This window comes from Aspergillus fumigatus, chromosome 4, assembly GCF_000002655.1.
Source record: "Aspergillus fumigatus Af293 chromosome 4, whole genome shotgun sequence".
In the NCBI taxonomy this organism is placed as follows: Eukaryota; Fungi; Ascomycota; class Eurotiomycetes; order Eurotiales; family Aspergillaceae; genus Aspergillus; species Aspergillus fumigatus.
Genome location: NC_007197.1, coordinates 371,030 through 396,103, shown reverse-complemented (window position 1 = coordinate 396,103; position 25,074 = coordinate 371,030). Strand labels below are relative to the sequence as shown.

Genomic DNA, 25,074 nt, shown 5'->3' with positions numbered 1-25,074 from the left:
TTCACATTTGGCAAGATAAAACCTATCAATATGAATAGTTCTATTCCCTTCAACTTAAAGGCAATAAGGACGGCTGACTCTATTGCAATTGCTCTGTCTGTGACCCGATGTCTCTCCCATCCACCCAGCTTCCATGTAGGCCGTGGCGCAAACGGATCGGAAGCAGGATCTTGGCCTGCGCGTGAGTGAAGTCTCGTGTGTCCAGCAGATGGAGCTCGCTGGCCATGGTCGCATAGTTGTTGACCAGTGCCAGCACCCACCCGTCTCCCTCCGTGGTCGAATCCTTCCGCGGGATAAAGACTGGCTCTTGGACCAGGTGAGTGTTTCCGGGGAAGTAGACCTCCGTTTGCCCTGTGGCGTTGTCGAAATGGGCCAAGGAGTTGTACAAGGGGTAACCACCGCCGAGATTCGGTCGAATCCGCTCAAAATCGGTACCCAGCTGCGGGTCCATCAGATCGAAGTAGCAGTGGCGATAGGAATGGGTGGCGAACCGGTCATCGATCCGATAGAACTCCGAGTTGCCCTGGTGCAGGATTTTGGGTTCGGGAAGGGCGAGATCCTCGGCGTGGGGATTGAGCGTGAACCGAACCAGCTGGGAGTGAATCGAGCTGGGCTCAGGTGCATTTCCCTGGGCATCGGGCCACCAGAAGAACACGTTTTTCTCACTTAGACCCAGGTCAATCACCAGATGTCCTTCCTTGTCCTCGTAGGCGTTGGCAGTATGGCCTGGAAAGGAATTCTTGTATTGGAACCACTACAACATCAGTGTTAGTTTTCGTTATTCCGGACGGATGGCCAGAAAGCGACTGGTAAAAGTACCTTCACATCTTCGCCTTTGGCGCCCCGTCGGGGAATGACCCCCAAATAGAGCGGGGTCTCGGGGCTCCATTGCCAGTGTTCTCCTCCTTGTTTCATGCGTTCAATGTCACACACTTGGGGTATGATTGGAAAAACAACCTGGGTTCTGGCATCAGCCTGACATCCCCACTGCTTTCTTGCCAAACAGGTTCACTTACCCAGTTATCCGTCACAGCAAAGTCATGGATCATCGCTACCACTGGCGCAACCAGCCAGACCACCTCCTTGAATTGGCCGGTGGGTGAGACTCTGTAGTAGCACACGTCGGGTGTCCCATCTCCCCGCGCTTCATATCCGAAACAGACCATCTCACCCGTGACCGGATCAAACTTTGGATGCGCGGTGAAGGTGAGAGCGGGCAGCTGGCCCTCAAAGTCATAGAGCCCTTTAGTCTCCAACGTGATGGGGTCCATCGCATAAGGGGGAGAATCCTCCTTTAGAGCCAGCAGCTGCCCATTGAAGAAGACCACATTGGTGTTGGCGGTGCTGCGGACTCTGAACTCCACCGCATCGGTAAACTTATTTCGGTATTTGCCTGTTGTTGAAACTGTCAGCTATGGATGGGTTGTGTGTTCTTGTGGGAGCCAGCTGTTCGCTAACCAAGCAATGCACGTTGAGCCTTGCGCTCTCGCATGAACTTCTCCGTTCTCACGTACCGTTGCCGGAAGGATGCTCGGCCGTCTTGGATGCGGAAGGCAGTAACATTGCCGTCCCCGTTGAACCACTTTCTCTTGTCAGTTTGCTGGATACCTGGGGAAGGAGGTTCCTTACAGGATCATTTTCAATGAAGGGAGGCAGTTGAGGATCGGGCATGACCCTATAAAAGACTCCATCGATCTCCTTGGGGATCTCACCGTATACTTCCAATTGCGATATATCTCCTTCCACGCGACAGGGCTTCATGAACCCCGAAAATTGAGGGCGATCGGGAAAGTGCGTTCTCATCTCGGACATCTTCGATGCGAATGAGTGTGGAATAATCTGTAAAAGGAGATTCCCCACTGAAGGGGACACTTATAGAGTTTGCCAGGGTCGATGGCATACGCCAATGTGATCTGTCTCTCCCCACAGCTGTGCCGCAGCACCTCGCAGGTAGCCCCCGGGGAATTGTCGGGGAGCAACCGGGTCTTCCATGTCTTTGCTTTTGGGCATGGACTGATGGAATTCTCTCCAGCCGGGGTTCCGAAGTAGGAGTACTAACAGTTCCGCTCTCTCCCCGACGACTCCCCGCCCCACCAGAACTAGCTATCAGTATGGAGATGGGTATAGTTAATACACTCTGCAGGCTTCCCGTCATCCTTTAGTGACTGGTAACAATCCCATCTTCCACATCTGCCAGCTAAATATGTCTCTTCCTTGGAAACGTCTGATCCGCTTTCGCACCCTCGATGGCCGCATCCTGCGCGGCGAGCCCATCCTGCCCGCGGAGAGCACGATCGATCTTGGGTTCGTCACCGACGCTGATCAGCTGCAAGCCCGCGTTATCCAAGGCCAGGACATCTACAATACGACAGGCGAGACCAAGGTGACGGATGAGATTGTGACTGTGAAACAGATCCTCTCCCCGCTCGCCCCCAGCGACGTACCCATTATACGCTGCGTGGGCCTCAACTACGCTAAGCACAGTGCGTTGTGAGCCCCGGGCCTCTTTCCCTAGATATTGGCACCCCTCCGGTAAAGTCGCGATCTATTTTACTAAGCTATAACTTCTTCCCATAGTCAAGGAAGCTGGACGCAAGCCCCCGCCCTTCCCCTTCATTTTCTTCAAGCCCAACACCTGCGTGCATGACCACGGCGAGCCCGTGGTGATCCCGCGGATCGCGCAGAACGACCAAGCGGACTACGAGGGCGAATTGGTCTGTCTCATCGCGTTCTTTCTTCCATCCACGATCTCCTAACTAGGCTGCAGTGCCTCGTCATCGGCAAGGACGCCAAGGATGTCCCCGTGGAGCGTGCCCTTGAGTATGTGGCGGCGTACACGGCCGGCAATGACATTTCCTCCCGGAAATTGCAGCGCGATCCAGCCTACGCCGGTACCGTCCCCCAATGGGGCTTCTCGAAAGGCTTCGACACCTTTGCGCCCCTGGGCCCTGTGCTGGTCGCAGCATCGGAGATCCCCGATCCGTCGCAGTTGCACCTCAGGACCATTATTGATGGCGAGGTGCGGCAGGATGAGACGGTGGCCGATCTGCTGTTCGACTGTCGCTACTTGATCTCCTATCTATCTCAGGGCACGACGCTGCAGAAGGGCAGTGTAATCATGACGGGAACTCCCGGAGGTAAGTGGCAGTGACTGGACAGTTTTTGGGTCTGCTGTTGCTTGTTGAGGAAGCTGATTGCTGGTAGGTGTGGGTGCTAGTTTGAACCCCCCAAAGTGGCTGATTCCAGGGACTCAGATGGATGTGCACATCTCGCAGATTGGAACCCTACGGAACCAGGTTGTTTATGCGTAGAAACGACAGGAGGGGGTGATATGTGTCCTTTGATGAAGCAAGGCCACTGTTAGTATGGGTAGATAAAATACCTCTCTGCGATCTGTCATTGACATACATGATTGGATGTTCAACTGATCTGATCCTACCAGATGGTGTCTATCAGTTTAAATTGGTTGCCTCAACGTAATTCTTTACTAGACTAGCATACAAGCAAAGGATATTTTCAGAGAACCTAGCAATAGCCTCCTCGTATGTCTCGCATACCCCCGCCGGGTTGAGGCCTTGACCAACATCAATACTAAGGTCGACACTGAGCTCCCTCCGCTTGTACTAGACTTGGCCATGAACACGGCTGTGGATCTTCAACCTCGAAGCCCGACTTCATGGTGGCCGCGCTGGCACGCCCATAGCCCTCATTACTGCTGCCGATAAGGGTGTCGTCCATGGTTTGATTGATGTATCACGCGTAGACATGGACAATGTTGGCCGACCGAGCAGCGTTCTGAGATTGTGGGCGCGCTGCGTCTGGAGCTAATTGAGGTTGGAGAAAGACTGGGCCCCTCTCCTAGCGAGAGAGGGAAATGCCTTTCTATACCCGCGGCTCGGGGATCGGTAGGGAAATGACGTGTGCCCCGACCACTCTCCCACTGGGATAATCGCGTATACCGATTTGATGGCTTGCACTTGTGGCGAGGCGAGGATGGGAATATAGTCTAGTCTTTAATGGTTTTGATCTGTCTACCTGTGGCCACTCGCGTCTTGGTTTAGTCTGGGGAAAGTTCTCTACCCGACGCTTCCCACACTTTCGAAACCCTCAGCCCATTCCTTCATGCCCTAGTACAAGCCCCAGAGATTACTTTACAGACGAAGATCCTCCTCTAAGCCCCTAAACGGGTTGTGACTCTCCTCTCCCATCTCTTCTCTCTCTCTCTCTCTCTCTCTCTCTCTCTCTCTCTCTCTGTGAGCCGTCTGAACGGTTTACCTAACACACAAATTACACTCCCATTCCTTTCTGTGTCCAGTACGACACCCCTACACTCCTTTTCCCCACGTCAGCATGCGGCATCATGGGCTGCCTCTTCTCCCCAATCCGACCCAGGATGAGCGTGATCCGCTGCGTTGGCCCGTCTGGCTGAAGCGTTGTGCTATCGTCACGACCTCCATGACGAACTTCGTGACCAACATGGCCGGAGCGGGGCTGTCGGTGGCCGTCCCTGAGTTGATTCAGGAGTATCACAAGCCCGAGTCTGCTGTGGTGCAGCTGCTTACTGTAGGTTCACCCTTTATTCAGAGCGACTACAGCTCGTTGCTGATGGTCAGGCGACTTGGTAGTATAACTTCCTGTTTTTAAGTATCGGCAACATCTTCTGGGTACCCATTGCCCACAAATTTGGAAAACGCGCCTCGCTGCTCCTTTCCATGGCGCTCCAAGCCGGCGCTCTGGTATGGAGCGTGGCCGCCACTAGCTTTTCTAGTCTGCTGGCGGCGCGATGCGTGCAGGGATTTGCTGGCGCTGCGGGAGAGAGTATCGTGCCTGAGATAGCCGCGGATATCTTCTTTCTGCATCAGCGGGCTGCGATGATGTCCATGTAAGCCCCCCCCCCTCTTCCTTGCGATCCTCGGCGGAGCAAGGAGAACAGACAGTTTGATAATGGTCTCACTTGTTAGCTATGTGATTCTGATATCAAGCGGCTCATCAATTGGCCCGCTAGTCAGTAGTCTGATGGTGCAGTATCTGCCAACCTCCTGGCGGGCCTTTATGTGGCTCTGCTTTGCGTTGGCGGTGGCTGACATCGGGCTTATGCTGTTCCTGTTTCCCGAGTCCAACTTCCGGCGTCCCGAGTGGGATGTGCCTGCGATCCAACTCGAGGTGACAGAGACGAAGGCCGCCCAGGAGATGGTCGAACACGCGTCCCCGGAGGTGGTGTATACCGTGCACAGGCCCCCATTCGTCGACATCATCGTGCCGGTTCGCCTCGACCGCGAGCTGAACTTGTTCAGGGCCATTGTAATGCCCCTGCGCCTACTGACACGGCCAGCGGTGATCTGGGTGATCCTCCTCTACGGATGTGCCCTTAGTCCGCAGATCATCCTCATGTACATTCCCACCCCCCGCTTCTTCAAGCTTCCTTCTCGGTCAGTTCGATACTAACTTGGTTTTTCAAGTTTCACCATGTCCTCTCTCCTGCAAGCGCCCCCGTATTTGTTCTCCTCCGTCTCTGTCGGCCTGATGCACATTGCCGCGCTTATCGGCTTCATTCTGGCCTGTTTTGGCGGCGGCTGGCTCTCCGACCTCATCAACAGTCGGATTGCGCGCCGGCGCGCCGACGGGAAGGTCCGCGCCGAGGATAGGCTGCTGTCCCTAATTCCAGGCATGGCCATCGGCCCCGTAGGCTGCGTGGTTCTGGCCTTTGCCTGCCAGAACCATCTGCACTGGACAGCTATTGCAGTGGGGTTCGGCATGGTGTCGTTCGGGACGGTGTACTCGCCTAACATCGCCATCACCTACTTGGCGCACTGGCACCAAAAGGATGCGGCGCAGTGCCTGGTACTGGTCAACGTGGTGAAGAATTTGGTGGCGTTTACATTTTTGTACAAGGCAGTGGAGTGGGCGGAGAGCCAAGGCTATCTGCAGCTGTATCTGGTGATGTTTGCGCTGGGGTTCGTCACCATCGGGGCGGCGCTGCCGCTGTATCTCTTCCACGGGAAGCGGCGCGTTGAGTGATCGATGGGCATCGCTGGTTCTTTCGCTTGCTATCTTGTTCATAGGGCTATTGTACTTTATGTGATGGAAGAAGTAAAACTTAGTTCTGTTACTATTTCGGATGCAAAACATGGAGGTTGAAACACCACTGTCCATCGCCTGTGTAGACAGCATCACCATCAAAGTCGAATCCTAAGCAGGTACACCAAATAGTGGCTGAATTGGGCTTTACCTGCAGTGGATCAGGTATAGTAAGACTAAATGGCCCGGTCATATCCCTCTTTAATCCATCTAATACTACACAGAACTATGGCAGCTTGAATTTTTTCTAAACTACTTAAGCATATAACTAATTTCACAAGGAGAGTAATATCTAAACAATGAAAAAATGGTTCGTTTTAATTCAGGCTATGCAATATTGGATTCGGGAGCTTCATTGTGAATTCTAGAGGAGTTGAACTGCCCAGGACCATCAATCCCACTGTCCTGGAGAACATGTTCCGCCAGCAGTCGGCTCCTTAGAACCAGCTTACTTTGGAGTACTATAACTTAGTGCTCGCAGTCATAAATGCCTTTAACGATGGGGATTCTGGGTTGTCGTAATTAATAAAGATCTGAGACGAAACCTCAGGGATCATCTCTAGTGTAATATGCATAAATCCATCTATATCAATTTCATCTTCAAGGATGGATGACAGAAATGTTATAAATTACTAACTTTGTGTTAATTTGGACCAGAACTTATGGCTCAGGGAGTTATCCACAAGGTGCCATTGAAAAAGCTACTATTGATACAGCACAACCAAAGGGCGTCTCTTGCTTACCAGACCTTGGATAGCATTTCATGACAAAAAATGGAAGGTAGACGATTTTACGCCTATCTCTACACTTGATAGGGTGTGTTAACCACCCTCGAGAATGAAATCAAATAGGATGGGCTTCGTGAGTCAATGAAGTAAATTTTGGAAGATGCTATCTGTAAATCAAATCTTAGAGATATTAAGCTTAGGAAGTGCGCACTTTATTTATTGAAAGGTCGGGTCTTGTGGTGGTTGGAGATAATAATACTTAAAGATGCATACTGAATCAAAAGCTTAATTAAGTATACTAACTGCATCTATTGACGCAGATTCCTGTCCTTTAACAACAAGAGTGGAACTGCTTATCTCTATTCTTTATTAACAAAGACTGATCATGGAAGAGCAGTCACTCTAATCATGTTTTTTAAACACCAATGTACTCCTGGTTTGTTCTCTCAATGTCATTGTGTACCTCTAGGGGGTTGCCTCCCATACACCACTGCCCACAAAGAATCCTCAAAGACATCATCTAAGACAAGGGGCTCATTCAAAGGGAATCAAAAGCAATCAAAAAGGTCTCCTGCATTATATAGGCTTTGTGTTACACCCATCCACTCTGACTCGGATCAGTGCAGCTGCGGAGAGGGCCCCGAACCCCGAAGCACGTTCTCCTACAGTGTCTATCATACCAAGAGGCCTACAGGAAGATGGCCAATAAGCTACTTAATATAGAGGGGTCCCTCCAGGGCAAAATAACAGACTACAACATGCTCATGTTTGACCCTCAGGCAGTTCACTACATTGCTAAATTAATGCACAGCGGCAAGCACGGCCAAAAACGTGGAAACCTCCTACAAGGTTCAGGAATGGACGTGGAAGACGCTAGTTAGACAGAATGAGCCAGCTGCATAGGTAGGGGTTTACATAGGCGCGGCAACGCATTGTTTCCTAGAACGACTATATGGAATGGAGTGGGATAGGTGTTTGACGCGCAGGATGGGGCAGGGGAGATATACGGCCTAGTGGCAGGTTGTTTTAGTCGTGATGTTTGATTTCGTGGTGGCTATACGCCACTTTCCTATGTATTTTCCCGGATTTATGGACTATCCACGCGTTCGGATACTAGATTCCGGCTTCATCGGTGAAGCGCCTGCATAGCTAATCGCTTCAGTTGATAGGTACATCAGGTTAATAGAATCCTGATTGATTGATTGTTATAAACGATGTAACCGGGTGGAGTGAGGATTTTGTTGTCTATGCTTGATTTGGTTCTCCATCTACCTTAAATTATACTTAGGTACGTGCTTACATCAGTTCCTTCTGCCTTCTTAATACGGAGTGAAAGATCCTGAGCAGGCGTACAATGCTGGAAGAGAGAATTTTGAAAGGTGCCTTGATACTTTGAAGAATTAACAAAATGGGAAGTTTTCGAAGCGGGTTCCTCTTTCTTATTGGGACCTGCATATTCCCTGCGTGGCATGCCTAGAATGCAACGCGAGCAGCCAAAGGTCGAACATGACTCCCCATAAGCAAGTGACGATCAAACATCTTGGCCAATTGCACCATAGGTCCTTTGCTGACGCGGCATCAATAACACCTCCGGTGCAATTGTCTGATATGGAACCACTCGGGCCGCCATCATGGTATAGCTTGCTACTATGAGGAGTTCGAATATCTTCTCATCTTTTGAAGACTGGATTTTATTCATCGGTGGATGCATGCGAGCTAGATTTCAAAAGAGCAGAACAGAACAGGGCACAGTAGTAGATCAGCTTAGATGAGCTCATAGGAGCATTTATCAGAGGTTAAGATTGTATTGCAGGCCACATATCAATTTGATACATGAGCAATTGTATATATAATGAGGATATTCGTATGCCAAAGCATAACATATGACACATCCATGACATGCCGTGGGCATGCGCGGAGCTATCATTGCTACAGCCATAATCGCAAGGTGACACTCATGCCTTCAGATGTAATAACTGAGCCAGCAATCTGGCTGGAAAATTGCTTCGGTCTTCTGGCCAGGATGCTTATCCATGTTCAGATGCCAGCAAGTATTGGTCGACGCGGAAAACCGAGCTGTCTCAGGGGAGCAGGGTAATCGGAGGATACCCATGATAGCCGTTTTGCGCCTGGAGTGTAAAGAGTGTGTGCTAACATTACCATAATGAGATGAGTTCTGCGCCTTTACAGAGGATGACCATGTGTGCACAATTCTAGAAGACTATATTCTAGAATAAAGTCTAAAGTCGAGTATGTTTCAAGCTTGAGTAGAAAATCGCAGATCCCAATGAAAACAAATCACGTAGGTACGTGAGCGTCGCCACTAGCGCAGATATACCTGTAGTCAGTCTCTGTTGATGAGAGAGAAGACAATTCGAATATGAATGTGGAGCAGACACAAGCATCTGCCTGCTCTCCGTAGGAAGTAGCACGATGAGCCAAGACAGAGCTCTCTTTGTGCAACTGGATTGTGAGGAAGGGATCATGAATCCTTTCCACTTTTCCCTTCGTTTACACCACTGAGTCATGCAAAATGATTGGACAGGCTCAAGTTGGCTGAGCCAGCTGTCTGCCCCGCAGAAATGATTGGTGGATAACAGCCCTCATCTAGGGATGAATAATCCTCATGAATCATGCCGAGACGACACATTGTTGAAGAGATTTGGGTGATTGCTTAGGCGCCACCTCCTGAGACTTGCAGAAGGTTCCCTGCGGCAGGAGGTTGGATATTCAAGCACCGGGGTGTTTATGCACCCGATAGACCGAGAAGGATCCGTTTCCTTGTTGTTCATGCGGTCTTCCAGAGGGCATAGTAGTATTCGCGCATATGAGCTACGGCTAATTTGGCCGTGGGCCGTAAGCTGAAGATGGGTGCGTTCTGGCGTTCGTACAGTGTATCTACAGCTAACCTGATCAGGAATCCCGACATTTCTCTCGACCAGTAATAGTCCCAAGAGGGATACGTGGATGTTTCTATGAATCCTAGAATGAATACATCTGATAATACAGAACCTATGGATGTATAATCAAATTTACAGTGATTTTTCTTTGCAAGGGGCCATGATGTAATCGGTGAGGTATCTGAAGATTCAATCTGCACCAGTATTGTAGAGATTTCCTAACTAGGCTAGTGGCAAATACACTAGATTCAAACTTTTGTCATGCCTCTGAGTAGCAAATGAACGGATGTGTTGCGATGGATGTTGAAAGTTGGACCGGTAGAGAATGGATATCATTAATCTGCCCCTGCCATCATCTGAGACACAGAGTCAAGTCCTAGCTGCCAAATACTCAGTATCCTGCAGAGCAACTTCCTGTTTTATCGTACATAGTACATTTGAGGCAGGGATAAATAGTGGAAGGGTCAATCAGAGGGGGCCGCTAGGCGAGTGAAACCCCGTAATGCTAAGTAGCGTATGCCGATCGGCCACTTGGATGAATTCTATTAGAGTGGTATCATTTGTTTTCGGCCACATTTTCTCCCTCGTCAGTCGACGTTGACCAGGGTGTTTCTCAATCGATGCTTTTAAACGACATTCATCCTCTTGCAAGTCCCAGGTTAAAAGTCCGAGTACACGTGGCCACGGTAACTGCGTTTGTAGCACCAATGCAGCTCACAGTCAATCCTACCCACTAGCTAGAGTCTTGGCTAGATCATCTCCCTTGCCAAGGGAGAATAAGACTTCTTAGGTTTTTGGGTGCGATTTTAGAGGGGGGTTTTCATGGAGATGACACTTTAACAATACGGCTAGGGACTTAGTGCCCGTCAATTCTCTCGCACGGACAGTGACGCGATTAGGACAATTCCCTAGCCAGGGATGCCATCCAGACTCAAGCTACCTTTTACTCGATAGAGCTAATTCGTGGTCGCTAAATTGTGCAGATGATAGAAACCTCGTATTCAGGGTTGCAGATATTGCAGACGAAGCCGTTTGCTACATGCCACACGACGGAGGGATGAGGAAAGCACGAAACATGGAAATGATAAGGGCGCGTTTTATTCTCCCAGGATCAGCACTAGCCAAGTGCCACAAGTACACGTCATCCAATAATCTCCGAGGATTAGTCCTACACTGAAGCCTGTGACGGTTCCTTTTGTCACGAAGAAGAACCACTTTCTTCCACAACCTTGTATTTCATTCAACTATTTATAGTGTTCCATGAATCGCGTAATCTGTTCCAACTTATGTGACCTACCTGGCCATGCAGTGAGCAAGTTGGGTGGGCCTGTCAGTGCGGCTGGAAGCTGACATTCTCACCAACATGTTGCAGAGCATCCCATTCGCCCATACTCAGCAAGACCATAAGACGAGGCGAAGCTACTCTACCAAATAGGCTGCACACTGGCGAAGTCTTTCCTGGGGCCAAAAATTGCAATTTCCCGTAGCCTGCATTCCTCCCAAAATTACAGAGCTGAATATCACTGAACCACACAACCCCTGTAGTGTCACGCATCGGCTCTAAGGTGCTGGGATTCAGGTCAGGTGGCTTATTACTACTGGAACATTCTTTCTAATGTGCGAGCGTGCAAAGAGTCTTGATGGCTCCCAGGATCAGCAGGGCCTCTATAAAGAACCCTGTCAGCCATGTTTTTCCCACAGGCTTGGCCTTGTAGAGAAGATCCGGGTCTCGTCTTCGGCTACAGCGCATTGAGTTGTGACTCGTATTCGAGATAAGAGGAATGAGGTGCGTCCTGTCAGATGGTGCTACTAACAGCGTGACTACGCATAAATTGCTCGTCAGGCTCAGCTTGTTCCCATTTTTACAGGATAACCACCCTTAGTTGTTTTGTCATTGTTTTGCTAGGCTATCGATCTCTGAAGGATACCCACACAGCAAGTATCTCGACATGACAGTTCAGGCCTCCTCTCCGAATCCTGTCTCAGAGTTAGAGCCCTTGGGCAAACCCAACCCTCCTGCCCCAGCAGGCCAATCACAGCCGAATCCCCCACCAAAGAAAGGAAAAGACAAGAAAATCTTCAGCTGCCACTCATGCCGACGGCGAAAGCTGAAATGCGATCGATTTGACCCGTGTGGTGCCTGCCAGGCGCGAGGAGAGGGCCATCTGTGTACTTGGGAGGAGGGACAAAGACCAGAGTGCGTCCCTGCGTACAAGGGGTACACTCAGAAAGTCTGACATAGTGTAGACGAAACCACCGAGAAAGCCTCGAGCAACTACCGAAACTGATTCTCAAGTTAACTGCTGAGGTCCAGGAGCTCAAAACGTCAAACTCGGCCTTGGTCGAGAACATCAGGAATAACGGCAAGGAGCTTGCGGAGAGTCTGGACTTGACTCCGCTGGACTCTAGACCTCCATCCCACTTGAGGTCGGGCAGCAGTTCTGCAGGCTACATCAGCTGGGGTACGTTGCCCTGCCTAATTACCTGTGTATATTGACCAACCTACAGACTTGTCATGTCGGATCCCAGATCACCAACAATGGACACCATCACAGCTGCTCGCATTACTGCCAGAAAGCCAATTGCTTTGGGGCCTTATTTCGCATTACGTGGGCTTTTACTGTTCCGTCAACATCCGGAAACTGTCTGACTTGTCCCATGGCTTAGATATCCGCCTCTGCGTCGCTGACTAGCTTTATCGATGTGCACCAACTCGTCCGCGATGTCGAGGAGGTTCAGCATCTACGGCAGGGTTTGGACCTCTCCAGTTCCTCGGCTTTGCTGGGACACCTCGACATCAAGGTTTCCATGATACTAGCCTGTGCCAGTCTCGCGGCCGTGGACCTGGATCCCGGGAAAGCGCAGGAGCTGGGGCTCGCCAATACCGACATTGACGCCCTGGTCCGCGATCTATGGAAAGGCTCGCGGACACTGATATCGCGTTCGGACCTAGACCCGCTCCTTCCCACCTCTAAAGCTGTTCTTTCTGAAGGCCGAGCAGCGCCATCACTGGAGGCCAGCAACGACTTACTCCAGCAGAGCGGGGCTCGCATCGCAGCAGCCACAGATATCCAGGTGCAGGTTGTCTCCATCAGGATTCTCCTCCTGCTCGCCGCCCGATCATTTGCCGCACCATCCGAGTACCTCAAACTCCACCTGGACGTCATCTCTTCTGCCATCGACGCCTCGCTCGACTCCCCCTATGACGAGGGAACCCATCTTATCGACCGAGAATGGCGCTGGCAACTCTGGTCTTTCATCTGCTTGTTGGACTGGACCTCCCCCGGCATCTACCACACCAGCAGCTACTTCATCCGGCCAGAGATGCACCGCGGCCCACCTTCCAAGGTCCCTGGCCTCCCAGACCACGGGAGCTACCCCTCTGCCATAGAAAAAGTGCACTGGGATCGTCTCAGCCAGACGAGACATTACTTGGAGTACGCACTAGCCCTGGCCCACCTCTCCCGCCGCGCGGAGGACTGCATCGTCCGTCCTGGTCCGGTATCTCCCGCCCAGGCTGCCGAGCTCTGCACCGAGCTCGACGCCTTGGACAACAAACTCTCTTTCTACCAATTGCTCGGCAGCACGGCCCCAGATGGCGGCACTTTCAGTACCGGCGGTAGACCGGTCGATGCAACCTCCATCACTGGGGACCTAGCCACCGATAAAGCCAGCACCGAGCACCGGCGCTTCCTGGCGCGCGCCCCCGTGATTCAAAGCATGCACCTGAGCCTAGAGCTCGGCCTCATCCGCTTCAAGCTCTTCCGCCACGAGGTCTTCCACCTCATGCAGGCGCCAAGCACCTCAGGGACCTTGCGCATGATCTGCATGGACGCCTGCATGGACGCCTGTATCCTCGTCCTCGCGCAGTGCTGGAGTATCGGTGACCGCGACGTGCCCGGTGTCCAGGCGCAGGCGCAGGCGCAGTCGCAGATGTCGCTTGACCCGAGCGAGGAGAAGCGTCCCTGCACGGGAAGTCTACGGCGGGTACTGCAACCTGCGTCGTCGGCAGCGCTGGTGGGTCAGGTTCTGTTACATGCTGCGCAGGGGGTAGATGGGATGGGGATGGGGTCAGGGAACGGGAAGCAGTGTCAGGGGAATGGGGCGGTGGGTTCGAGGGGGCTTTCTGCGACGGAATTTTTTACGTTTGTCGAAGGGGGTGGGGAGTTTGCGACCACGAGTGGCACCGTGTCGGGACAAGGGCCGTATACGGCGGCGGGTGGCTCATGGAGTGGACGGATGATCCGGGAGAAGGTGAAAGTGTTGCAATGGCATGTTAGTAAGGTGCTGACACTTTTGGAGGCACTGCAAGGGACATCGCCGTTGGCGCGGTATAAGATGAGTCTACATCAGCAGTGCATGTAGACCAAGGATCTCAGGATTGATCTGAGGTTGGGATTTCAAGTACTATTTAAACGAGCTCTAGGACAGTTTTCAGCACAGCAAATAGGACAGCACAGCGAGCAGAACAGCACAGCAAGCAGGACAGTACATAGGAATGAGTAAACATGTATCCAGTCGCATATAAATCATTATGAGAAAAGCCACAGCAGAAAAGAACACTACAAAAAAAAAAAAGAATCGTAAGCGTCAGCAAAAGCAAGATCTCCACATGCAACTACCTCCCAATCCCTATACAGTAATCTCCACCGCATGCGAAACAACCACCGTCCTGTCCTTGAGCTGCTCCTGGACAGCCCCTTCCTTGGCCGCCCGGGAAGCAGGTTTGGCATCTGATGCCCGCACCAGGGCTTTGACCTCGTCGACGGCCAGAGGCGGGTTCCAGGTGATGGCCGCCTCCTCTTCGGTCCTCTCCTTGCCGCAGGAGTAGCATTTGCGCCAGTCAGGGCGACAGACAAGCCAGGCTCCGCACCCCTTGCACTGCCGCGAGAACACATCCTTCCAGTTCTTCTTCTCATCATAGTTGAGGAAGATATCATAGTAGCGCAGGAGACCGTCCCAGCGGAAATTGAACCGGTTCGAGTCGACCGCGACGCGCTTGACTGAGTTCGAGAACTCGATTACTTCGCGGACGGTCGCATCGGGGACGCTCCCCTCCAGCGGGATCGGGGCAATGAGCTCGATCGCCTTCCGGGCGACGGCATCGTACTCGGGCACCATCGACCCCCAGGCCCAGTTAATCGAGTGGGGCACGTAAGTCTCGAAATTGAGGTTGTAGTCCTGGCGAATGAGTTGCCAGCCGGGGATACCGATGCCCGCAAAGAACTGCCACAGGCAGGAGACCTGAGGTCCCAGCCGGGGTTCACGGAAGCAGACGTAGTTGAACTTGTTCATCTGGTTCAGGGCGGGGATGAGGCGCTTGGCGAAGTCGTCGTAGGGAGCGAGCGTCTTGCGGATGGAGAGCTCGGCTGCTTCTGCGTCCGCGGCACGCTGAGCCTCCTCGAGCGCCGTGTGCGTCAGCTCGGCTGCGTAGGTCGAGGTCGACATGGCCGCAGTGATACCGGGGGAGTGCAGCGGGTTGGTGAAGCCACAGGCGTCGCCGACAGCAAGCCAGCCAGGGCCCGAGACGACCGGGGATTGGTAGGTAAGAGACTTGCGGATGTACCACGTCGTTCCCGGTCCATAGAGATTCTCAACGAGCTCGAAGTTGCTCATGAACTTCTTGATGAGGTCATACTTTTCAACAAAGTAGTTGAACTTGCGCTCCGCCTCACGGGTGCCGTACGCGGACATGTCCTCTGGGTACTTGACATCGTTGCGGACGGCGAACCCGATGCTGGTAACCCACCGGAACTTAAGGTCAAACATCTTGGCGAGCTCCTCGGAGCTGGGGATCTGGTCGCCGGGGACACCAGCCTCGGCGCAGTCGAGCAGGTACGAGATCATGTCCATCAAGTTGGGGATGGGGCTGCCCTCCCAGGAGGGGAGACGGATGACCCAGGCCCAGCCCTCGGGGAAGCACAGATGGTTGGTGTGGTCACCCTCGTAGTAGCGGAAGGGAATGTTGCTTTCATCCTTGGGGGCCGTGAAGTAGCCCCAGAAGGCGTCGTAGTTCCAGCCTTCAAAACGGTGGAGGGAGGCTTTCTTGGAAGCCAACTGGCGGAAGCGACCGGTGGCATCGACGAGAAGGGAGGAATCGATGGTTGTGGCAGGCTTGCCGTCGAACTTTCCGGGGTTGATGGCAACCCTGTTGTTCTGGAATCCGCCCCGGATGGTGCTGCCGTTGAAGTCGACCTGGCGGCCGTGGAAGACATTGACGCCACTGCGCTGGGCCAGCAGAGTGAAGAGCAGCTCGCTGATGGGACGCTCGATTTGGAAACCGCTGAGGAAGAGACCGGGGGTACCATTGCTGCAGAAGTCGGTGTAGTGGCCCTGGTTTTCACGGTCGAGGAAATAGAAGCAGAGTCCATCCTTGAGGCCGAAGAGCCGCAGCATGTACTCGGCGGTCAAGCCGTGCATCTTGCACCACAGGGAGAAGAGAGGGAGCGTGCTCTCCCCAATCTTGTAGCCTGGCTTGGTGCCCTTCTCGATCAGGGAGATGTTGAGCTTGCCTGGCTTGTACTTGGCAGCGTGAATCGCGTAGATGAGGCCATGGATACCACCACCAGCGACAACAACGTCGGATTTCTCAGGGATGTCTGCACCTGCCGGGTTGTTGGAGTTGAGGATTTGTGCATCGTTGAGATTGTTGGCGGCAGCACGCTCAGCAAAGGTGTGCTTAGGGGTGGGCTTGGTCACAGTCATTTTGGTAGTGACAGATGTTAAACTTGACTGAATAACAGACGACTGAACTCGAGATGTTGGAGATGGGTTGTTTGCTGCGGGATGATGAGAGGTCATACTCATTCCACAGGACCTTTATATTCGTTTCAACAAGCAATTGAGTCTCTGCATTCTATAGCAATCAACAATATCCACGGCTCGCATTCCCCCATTCTCCGCTGCCATTTCCTCTGGCGTTTCCGCGTTGACTGATTGAGTCCGCTGCGGAAGGACAAGGTCCGCATATACGCGGATCTTCCTGCTGACAGCCCGCGGACGCCTCCTATTGGCGCATACATTGTTCTCACAGCTTTGTTATCATGATTACCGTAGGAGTGATTTTGTGCAGAGTTTTTAGAGGATGCTGGATTGTTCAATTTGATGTCCAATAGAACTCGGAACCCATGGTCCCTGGATTCCGGGTTCGGCAGATCTACACGAACTCTAGCCTATGGCTGAACAACTATTAGCTACAGCTGAATATATCTCAGTGCAAAAAGCCCATGTAGTCACAGGAATGCAGCTATATGCCACAAGTAATACAATTGCGCTTCAAGAAGAAACCCAAGGTTTCCATGGAGCACAATTCTCTCCTTCCTTTAAAGCGAATAGAAGACCCCCGCCGTCGCTGAAAGTTTCCTCGCACTGTAACTACCTTGAACCAACGGTCAACGGTAACACTTCTTCATGCTCTGTAATTGACTTACTGTCAATATGTTGGCCACACCCGGAGTCATCAGCCGAGGACCGGAAGTGTATGTCGCTTTGCATCTACCATTTTGTTGTATACTGACAAGATAGCAGCCCGCACACTCGCCCTCATCTCCTCGCCGGTAGCATTGTGCCTGAGCCCTCGTCCCCTCTTAAAGACAGCAATGTTGCAGCCTATGAGCCTCTCATTCCGCCTGCACTTCTGCTTCACGAGTTTCCCGTCACCCCGGCCTCTCGACGCACGATCGAGTCAGCCCGACAGGGAGCAGCGCGGATCATCCAACGGAACGGCGACGACCGGTTACTGGTCATCGTGGGGCCCTGCTCCATACATGATACCGACGTGGCACGCGACTACGCTGTCCGCCTGCAGGCCGCCATTCAGGAGCACGGATGGGACAAGGATCTTCTGATCGTCATGCGTGCCTACCTTGAAAAACCGCGGACTACGGTGGGCTGGAAAGGCTTTCTCTACGATCCGAATATCGACTCCACCAACCAGGTCAACATGGGATTGAAGGTACCTTAGCAATCTGCGCATCCCTGACACTCGAAGATCAGTGCTCACGCTAGCTGCAGGTTGCCCGTAAATTGCTGCTCGACATCACTGCTCTCGGTCTCCCTGTGGCCTGCGAGGTGCTCGACACCATCTCTCCGCAGTTTCTGGCCGATCTGTACTCCTGGGGTGCAGTAGGGGCGCGCACGACAGAGTCGCAGGTCCACCGGCAGTTAGTCTCGGGCCTGTCATTTCCCATTGGCTTTAAGAATGGGTCCTCGGGTAATATCACCAACGCATGCGATGCGATGAAGAGCGCCTCCTCTCCTCACTCATTCTTAGGTCCGCTAGTAAAGTCCGCGGCGATCCATTTACTGCTGCTGACTGTCTGCAGGTGTCACCGAACAAGGTCTTGCAGCCATCGTCCACACGAAAGGAAATCCTCATCTTCACGTTATCCACCGTGGAGGAGACAGCGGCCCCAACTTCGACGCTGCGTCTGTCGCGTCCACAATCAAGGCTTACCCGAAGAATCTCCAACCGAGTATCATGATCGATGCGTCGCACGGCAACAGCCAAAAGGATTACCGTAACCAGCCCAAGGTGATCGATGCAGTTGCCTCCCAGATCGCTGCTGGGGAGCCTGCCATTACCGGAGTCATGATTGAGAGTAATATCAACGAGGGTAAGCAGGCTGCGCCACAGTCGGAGGACGAGGTGCAGAAGCTCAAGTATGGTGTCTCCATCACGGATGGATGTGTTGGTTTTGAGACTACAGTGAAGATGCTCGAGACGCTCAGCCAGGTACGTGAGACAGTCCTCTACAAAGATTGAGACTAACTCTGTCTAGGCTGTCAGACAGCGACGGCTCGTAACACGTGAGGATAATGGATCAATCTGAAGAGTTGAATATTGGTAGATCTCTGTACAGCAGCCGTTCTTTTTCTTAGCTAGATAGTATGTCCTTTTCAATGGAGCAGTTGCGGATATCCTTTGAAATCTCTCGTGCAATTTTCGACCCTATTTAATAGAGTTCTAGTCTCTACCAATCTCACGATGCTGGACATGCTCTGCTTACAATTCTGTTATCCAGAATAAGCCTATCATTTCTACTGTGCTACAAATGGTTTCCTAAACACTGTTTTGGCATATTGGTTTAATGGCTGATAAATCCTCTAGCCAATATGTGTCTTGCCGTGATCATCCTCCTACATCAACAACATATAACTCACTGACACAGATTACCACAACCTGACCGATTTTCAGGATATTTCTAGAAAAGACAAACTTCCGCCAGAACGAGGATATTTTTCAGCCCCAATTTTCATGGAATCTAGGACTTTCGGATTTTCCACCGCCCCTCGGAGTTTCGGAGTTTCGGAGCGAGAAGTCCCCTAGCGGACTCTGGCGGGTTCATCCTCGGAGCCTCGACGATCTCCAGAGACAAATCGCTCTCAGTCGATCTTCACAGCTAAGAAATCTTAGCTTGTTTTGGCCTCATTTGGAGCGTCAGATAGTCTGTTACCATTGGCTGCGGCCCTAGCTCCGGCCTCACTCCATGTAGCACCACCTCCGGCTACCTTGGGCTTGGAAGGCCTCTCTTGCTCCGTGCGTTGCAGGTTGATTATCAATATGGAGTTCTGGATATAGCTCCTGGTGCTGCAAGTGTCCGCCTCCAAGGTATAAAGACCGCACTGGAAAGGTATCTTGGCCTGGTCAACGGCACCATCCACAACAACAGTCATCTACATAGATGAGCTGGTCTCCTCTCCTAAGAAACGCACTCCGATCACAGTCTCGTTCTACTTTCATACGAGTCCAACAGCGCACTTTCTCCTCTTCTATATCCCAAATGGCTCCATTCACCCTCTACACTCACGCCGGTAAGCCCTTCTCTCCCTGTGGACCAGGAGTTCTCTGATGAATGCCTGCAGGCCCCGGGCCCAACCCTGTCAAGGTGGCCATGGCCCTCGAGCACCTCGGGCTGGACTACGACTGTATTCCCCTCGCGTTTGGCGAGGGCAAAGGCACCGTCAAGGATCCCGAGTACACCTCTAAGGTCAACCCCAACGGCCGCGTTCCCGGCCTGATCGACCATGAGAACAACGACTTTACTGTCTTTGAGAGTGCCGCGATCCTGCAATACCTAGCGGAGAAGGTACCGTTAAACCCCTCTCCACTTTGTGACATCCAGCTTACAGACAATCCAGTATGACACCAGCGGCAAACTCGCCGGCAGCACTCCCGAAGAACGCGCCACTGTCAACAAGTGGCTCGCCTGGCAGGTGTCCGGTCTGGGCCCCTACCAGGGCCAGCTAGTCTGGTTTCTCGCCTTCCACGAGGGTGCTCACGGCGAGAAGCCCAATGGCTCTGTGATTGCGCGCTACCAAGCGGAGGTGGAGCGCCTGCGGTCCGTGCTGGAGAAGCACCTCGCGTCCGCGGAGAACGGGTTCGTTGCGCTGGGCCGTCTGACCATCGCTGACTTTGCCATCCTTCCATGGTTGAAGATCTCGGTGCTGGCTGGGTCTGCACTCAAGTCGTTTGAGGAATACCCCGCTATCAACGCTTACATTAAGAAGCTGGATGCACTGCCGGAAGTGCAGGCTGCTTACAAGAAGGCTGTTCCTCCTATGCAGTAGATTAACCAAGTGCAGATAAATGAGAAAATATGTATGTAGGTTACAATCTTGGGAGCATTAGCCTCAGTCCATGTGTAGCTTGTAAGATTCTGCTTGTCTTGAGTGGGTTGAATTCTAAGCCGAATGCGTATAAGTTGTTGTACTTGTAGTCAGGGGGCTGCTCCTTGATGTACTGTATCGTGAATATAACCATTTTGTACCTGCCGGGCCTACGTAAAGGGAGAGAGAAGGGGGTAAGGTCTACCTCAGAAACGATGTACACTTGTCATCCAGAATCTACCATACGCTTCAATGCGGCTAGTCCGTCTACTTGGTCTCATCCTCTGATCAAACGCCAACTCCGGTACTCGAGGCTGTTCACCCGCTCTTATACTAGCCTCGATCACAGTTTATGTACCTTGCGAAACCGAGTCCGGCCCCTGAACTTCCAACCAAACCGGTCAAACTCGGTCTTAAGATGAGGCAGGCGAAAACACGGCCTAGGCTCGGTGGAGGGGCTTTTCTACTGAGTCTTTACCCATGGCAGACGGAAACCGCGGACGACAGTAACCGTGATCCAGCCAATCCAGGCAGTTGCAATGTAATCAATGTAATCTCCGCGTTTGCAGGTTGGTGCAACGCTTCTGGCTTCTATGAGTCGCCATCGAGACCAGCGCTGACTACCAGTGCGTCTGGTGCGTAAATAGAGCCACTCCACGTGTAATATCTATTGGTACGTTACCTTGAAGGACGCAAAGACGTCCTGCGGTGCTTAGGGGCAAGGCCCTTCCGCGGAGGACGGATACCGTGGGTAGAATACCTCCAGTGGTTGGTACTTGAGGGTCTCAGCCCAGTGTGCTGGACGTACATAGGAGCGGCAGCAGCGGCATTGATCAAGCTGAGAGCAGAAACTTCAGAGCCAGGCGCAAGCCCATCACCAGCACAGCTGTATCAAATAAATAAGCCTTTACTAATTGCTATTGCGCGTGTACTGGTAGCCCTGACCATTCGTTGCCTCCATCATCCATAGCAAAAATGTTGTCCAACACCATCACGATCGTTCCCAGCATCGAAACCCGGGTCGTTGAGCCCCTCCCGCAATTTGATACCTCGCGCCGGTTGAGCTTCCCCGTGAGCCTTCCCCTCGATTCGCTGGCGGGGGCGAGAAAGAAGGCCGCAAATGAAGCTCTTGTCGAACGCATCGCGGAGATCATCGCCTCATACCGCATCAGCGGACCTGACGACCGGTATGAGGTTGTATACAAGCCCAAGCTGCTCGACACGCTGCGGTATTTTGTCTCCAAGCAGGAACCCGTCAACATGGTGGTCCCCGCATACCCGTTCAAGAGCCCGAACCGGGACGAGAAAGTGCTTGGGCCCGACCCGGATGTCGGCGAGCGCATGTCCCTCGAGCATTTCAACTCGATGGGTGCGCGCATTCAGCAGATCTACCCGCCTGGGGGATATGTGACCATCGTCAGTGATGGGTGCTGTTATAATGACCTGCTTGGCGTGTCGGACGAAGAGGTCTTCCGATACGCAGAGGGCCTGCACCGCATCGTGGACCGGCTGGGGCTGAAGCATATTAAATTCTCCGACCCTTTCGACCTGATCGAGGGACGGCACAATGTCCCCGTCACTGAGGAGGAATACGCCAGCCGCATCGGCGAGCTGAAGGACTATCTGTTCCGCTCGTACCACCCCGATGGCTACGACTTTGACGAGGAACTGAGCAAAGATCCCAACGCGGCCCTGACATATCGTGGCTACATTCGGTTTCTCATGTCCGATCTCGCCCTCTTCTTCAAGGAGAGACAGATGAGCAAGAACGCGATCAAGAAACACTGCTCCACCGTCGCCCGCAGCATGATCAAGCGCGGCAAGGCATTTTCCGCCCTCGTCGCCAGGGCCTCTCCCTTGCACGTCCGACTCTCGATCCACGCCAGCGACAACACGGGCAAGCTTTCCGTTGCCCTGCTGCCGCACAAGCGGTACAGCACTTTCCCGGTCACCCCCTGGCACAACACACCCTACCTGGACACGACCAGCGTCTCACTCAGCTTGAGCCGGAAGCCCACGGACGGGGCCACCCCTTACCGTCTCTGCCAAGACGAGCTGGGCCTTCACTTCCTCTGCGCGGATGTCCCCATGTACCGCGTCATCGAAACCCCGGACCTCCCGGCGCTCGCCCAGCAAGTCCAATTCCAGCCGCTCTACCCGTTCGGGCTCAGGATCAAGGTCCCAAGGGGCACGCCCATCGGCCAATTCCGCCTGGAGCGGGTCGCGGAACTAGCCAAGGTGCATTCCCCCATTATCTTCGAGGGACTGGACCCGATGGAGTACACCGCTGCCATTGCGGATGACTTCCAGCGCGTCGCCGGCGGCACGATGTCGCTGAGCATCTTACATGAGGGCGTCGCAACGACCGCCAACACAGCAAGACACCTGGGCGGATCCGCAGCGGCGTCGTATTTTTTGCAGATTTCGGCCGCGACCGGCGACGATGCGCAGCCTGCGCTTCTGCCCTTCCTCGCGGCGGCTGCGGCGCTGGACGATGTGCGGTATCGTGTGTTGCATCACTGGCAGGCCGGCCATGCAGTTGTCTCGGACCACCGGGTTGCGCTGCCAGTGCATTTGAGTCCGTCCAGTTTGAGGGTGCTACATGGGGGCGTTTAATGATTCCGTAACCTTGGATGTCTCTGTTTTTCCTCCGTGAGTATACTTGAGTTTTTCGTAGTAGCTAGATGCTATTTAGTTTTTCCTGTTTATTCTAGATGGTTGATACTATCCTACATCCGACCAGTATATAGACAGCCAGACCCAGACCGAATGAACCGCGCTCGTCTTGACATTCTACTCATCATGTAACGCTCATTTCTTCTGTGATCGACTGCACGGAATAATCCGCCAAATGGAAAGATCTACGGAGCCACCGGCTCTATCGGCTTCCCACGCATACCCTACCCCGCGCAGCAAAACTCCGCGGCGGCAAGGGGAACCCGCCAGACCCCGTCTCGGAATTTTACACCACACGAACTAGGCCGAGCGAAATCTAGGCAATAGGGCTGAAAGCTGAACGATGCAGGTTTGAAAGTCCGACGAGCTGACTAGAGCAGTCGGGGCTGCTGACATCAGTCGTGACTGAGAGGCGGAACGAAGATTTGCGGGCCGGACGGGAGGCAGAGGCATACTCGGTACACCCGATGATGTATTCTGAAATGATGCAAGGCTTTCAAGGTATCGACAGATCTACCAATTCTCATTTCTCGTAGTCGTTATACATCTAATCATAAGCCAAGTGTGTAGCAACCAATCAACCAAGCAGCGCGTAAACTTCACATCAAGACAAGAGCCGTTACACATCGGACAATAGAGCACGTCAAGTAAAATCAAGCACTTTTCCCCGGCTCGGTATAAGTTTCATGATATACCTTCTGTTTCTTGATTCCCCCCTCCCGTCTCGTTCCGTCCGCGGACATTTCGCGCGGATACGTCTCCAGTGTCAAACTCCGCTTGCTCGGACTAACGGCCACGTCCTCGCCCTGATGGAACGCGAACGAATGCTGTTCGTCGAGCCAGGTCAGCAGGCCGGCATCTAGCTCGGCCGGATCAAACGGCCCCATGGCGGTCGTTGCGTCGGAAAACTCCGCGGGGAAACGGTCCGCAAAGTCCGGGAATTGCTGGCTCATGGCGTCTATCTCTGCATCTGTGAGCGGCGCCAGCGGCGAGGGAAGCTCCGTGGCTGAGCTGGAGATCATTGAGGGCGGGGTATTAGTGGTGAACGGGGGCGTGTCGAGAAAAGAGCTGGGCATGACTATGCTGTCTGGGAGGCAGGTTTGCGGTTGTTGTAATTGCCCTGGGGTTTCCGAGGGGCACCGTCCCCCTTGGCATCGCTGGTGGCCGTGTTCATTGAGCCATGCAACCCACGAGGTGTCCATGTGCCGGCGGGTGGGCGTGCCACTGCCATTGTAGTAGTGCTGCTTGCGATCCTCCTCCCGCTGGTGCTGGTGTTGGTGTCCGTCCTTGGCCGCGGACATCAGAGCAAAATAGCTGGTCGCGCTGCTACGCGAGTGGACACGGCTGCTGTAGTTGAGATTGGAGCTCGCCATGGGTAGCGAGGGCGAGGAGGACGGTGACATTGCGCCGGACAATGGGGCATGGTTGTTGCGTCTGGTGAGAGCAAGCCACTGCACCCATCGCGCATCCGGATCTCTCCCCATGGGTGTGCTTGATCCACTACGGGCGCACTGCATGTGGTAACTTGAGTAACCACGTGGGGGAAATGCCACGTGTTTGAAAGATGCCTTGACGTAGCAAGGGTCGGTAGAGAAGCTCGAACGTTGTCACTGATGATAGATATATGCTGTGTGATGTTGTGGCAGTGGAATCAGGACACTGACCAGACGGCAAATTCTGACTACGGTGCATGTCTTGGCTGACCAGCCAGGGGATGCGTTACCCTTTATACAAGAAGTCTGCCGGCACTTGGCGATTGTTTGGTGAAGACTCGACGTGCGGCTAGGTCCTCCGTCGGGGCATCCGTTGTTGGTACGCGACGGGTTGCTGGCTGTGGACGGATTGTCGCATTCAACCACAGCCACTACTACTGCCGTACCGTGCCTGTAGTCAACAATACAGGACTCCGGCTGCGGCAACAATGGCGCTCGGAGACAAGGGCTGAAGTGGATTTCAATCAAAACTGCAGCCGTGCTGAAGAGCTGACGGGCTGGATCAATGTGCCCAGTGCACGGAGACTGCAGAAAATCGACGACCAGAACCGCGGATCAGCACCAATCAAAACCAGGGCAAATCCTTCTGTG

The 25,074-nt window shown here is 53.0% G+C and overlaps 10 protein-coding genes across 10 annotated transcripts; 6 read left to right on the top strand and 4 right to left on the bottom strand.

Moving 5' to 3' along the window:
- Window positions 1-79: 79 nt before the first annotated feature.
- AFUA_4G01500 (carotenoid oxygenase family protein) lies at window positions 80-1,812 on the bottom strand (the record flags this gene model as incomplete). Its single annotated transcript, XM_741214.2, has 5 exons — window positions 80-754; window positions 820-957; window positions 1,017-1,393; window positions 1,459-1,582; window positions 1,630-1,812. The coding sequence occupies 5 exons, from the start codon at window positions 1,810-1,812 to the stop codon at window positions 80-82; spliced, it is 1,497 nt and encodes a 498-aa protein (XP_746307.2).
- Window positions 1,813-2,203: 391 nt separating this feature from the next.
- AFUA_4G01490 (fumarylacetoacetate hydrolase family protein) lies at window positions 2,204-3,311 on the top strand (the record flags this gene model as incomplete). Its single annotated transcript, XM_741215.1, has 4 exons — window positions 2,204-2,483; window positions 2,578-2,714; window positions 2,768-3,137; window positions 3,205-3,311. 4 exons carry the CDS (start codon window positions 2,204-2,206, stop codon window positions 3,309-3,311), a joined length of 894 nt encoding a protein of 297 aa, XP_746308.1.
- A 1,039-nt stretch (window positions 3,312-4,350) lies between these two features.
- AFUA_4G01480 (putative MFS transporter) lies at window positions 4,351-6,018 on the top strand (the record flags this gene model as incomplete). Its single annotated transcript, XM_741216.2, has 4 exons — window positions 4,351-4,563; window positions 4,626-4,882; window positions 4,962-5,390; window positions 5,460-6,018. 4 exons carry the CDS (start codon window positions 4,351-4,353, stop codon window positions 6,016-6,018), a joined length of 1,458 nt encoding a protein of 485 aa, XP_746309.2.
- Window positions 6,019-11,047: 5,029 nt separating this feature from the next.
- On the top strand, window positions 11,048-14,220 carry AFUA_4G01470 (Zn(II)2Cys6 transcription factor). Its single transcript, XM_077804507.1, has 4 exons — window positions 11,048-11,903; window positions 11,954-12,168; window positions 12,236-12,315; window positions 12,374-14,220. The coding sequence occupies exons 1-4, from the start codon at window positions 11,656-11,658 to the stop codon at window positions 14,069-14,071; spliced, it is 2,241 nt and encodes a 746-aa protein (XP_077660655.1). The 5' UTR covers window positions 11,048-11,655; the 3' UTR covers window positions 14,072-14,220.
- A 118-nt stretch (window positions 14,221-14,338) lies between these two features.
- On the bottom strand, window positions 14,339-16,507 carry AFUA_4G01460 (uncharacterized protein; the record flags this gene model as incomplete). Its single annotated transcript, XM_741218.1, has 1 exon — window positions 14,339-16,507. One exon carries the CDS (start codon window positions 16,505-16,507, stop codon window positions 14,339-14,341), a length of 2,169 nt encoding a protein of 722 aa, XP_746311.1.
- Window positions 16,508-17,143: 636 nt separating this feature from the next.
- On the top strand, window positions 17,144-18,470 carry AFUA_4G01450 (3-deoxy-7-phosphoheptulonate synthase; the record flags this gene model as incomplete). The annotated part of the gene is made up of 4 exons (XM_741219.1): window positions 17,144-17,184; window positions 17,234-17,660; window positions 17,720-17,978; window positions 18,031-18,470. The coding sequence occupies 4 exons, from the start codon at window positions 17,144-17,146 to the stop codon at window positions 18,468-18,470; spliced, it is 1,167 nt and encodes a 388-aa protein (XP_746312.1).
- Window positions 18,471-18,779: 309 nt separating this feature from the next.
- Window positions 18,780-20,385, top strand: AFUA_4G01440 (glutathione S-transferase family protein). The gene is made up of 3 exons (XM_077804506.1): window positions 18,780-19,519; window positions 19,571-19,794; window positions 19,847-20,385. Exons 1-3 carry the CDS (start codon window positions 19,390-19,392, stop codon window positions 20,273-20,275), a joined length of 783 nt encoding a protein of 260 aa, XP_077660654.1. The 5' UTR covers window positions 18,780-19,389; the 3' UTR covers window positions 20,276-20,385.
- A 392-nt stretch (window positions 20,386-20,777) lies between these two features.
- AFUA_4G01430 (uncharacterized protein) lies at window positions 20,778-21,124 on the bottom strand (the record flags this gene model as incomplete). Its single annotated transcript, XM_741221.1, has 2 exons — window positions 20,778-20,946; window positions 20,997-21,124. The coding sequence occupies 2 exons, from the start codon at window positions 21,122-21,124 to the stop codon at window positions 20,778-20,780; spliced, it is 297 nt and encodes a 98-aa protein (XP_746314.1).
- Window positions 21,125-21,289: 165 nt separating this feature from the next.
- icsB (isocyanide synthase family protein) lies at window positions 21,290-22,930 on the top strand (the record flags this gene model as incomplete). Its single annotated transcript, XM_741222.1, has 1 exon — window positions 21,290-22,930. One exon carries the CDS (start codon window positions 21,290-21,292, stop codon window positions 22,928-22,930), a length of 1,641 nt encoding a protein of 546 aa, XP_746315.1.
- Window positions 22,931-23,643: 713 nt separating this feature from the next.
- On the bottom strand, window positions 23,644-24,507 carry AFUA_4G01410 (uncharacterized protein; the record flags this gene model as incomplete). Its single annotated transcript, XM_741223.1, has 1 exon — window positions 23,644-24,507. The coding sequence occupies one exon, from the start codon at window positions 24,505-24,507 to the stop codon at window positions 23,644-23,646; it is 864 nt and encodes a 287-aa protein (XP_746316.1).
- Window positions 24,508-25,074: the final 567 nt, after the last annotated feature.

Bases quoted from the DNA above. Each gene is read 5' to 3' on its own strand.
- AFUA_4G01440 (XM_077804506.1), top strand. From the start codon at position 19,390: ATGAGCTGGTCTCCTCTCCTAAGAAACGCACTCCGATCACAGTCTCGT. The intron at 19,520-19,570 runs GTAAGCCCTTCT...GAATGCCTGCAG, and splicing joins CACCCTCTACACTCACGCCG to GCCCCGGGCCCAACCCTGTC. The intron at 19,795-19,846 runs GTACCGTTAAAC...CAGACAATCCAG, and splicing joins TGCAATACCTAGCGGAGAAG to TATGACACCAGCGGCAAACT.
- AFUA_4G01470 (XM_077804507.1), top strand. From the start codon at position 11,656: ATGACAGTTCAGGCCTCCTCTCCGAATCCTGTCTCAGAGTTAGAGCCC. The intron at 11,904-11,953 runs GTGCGTCCCTGC...GACATAGTGTAG, and splicing joins GAGGAGGGACAAAGACCAGA to ACGAAACCACCGAGAAAGCC. The intron at 12,316-12,373 runs GTGGGCTTTTAC...CCCATGGCTTAG, and splicing joins GGGGCCTTATTTCGCATTAC to ATATCCGCCTCTGCGTCGCT.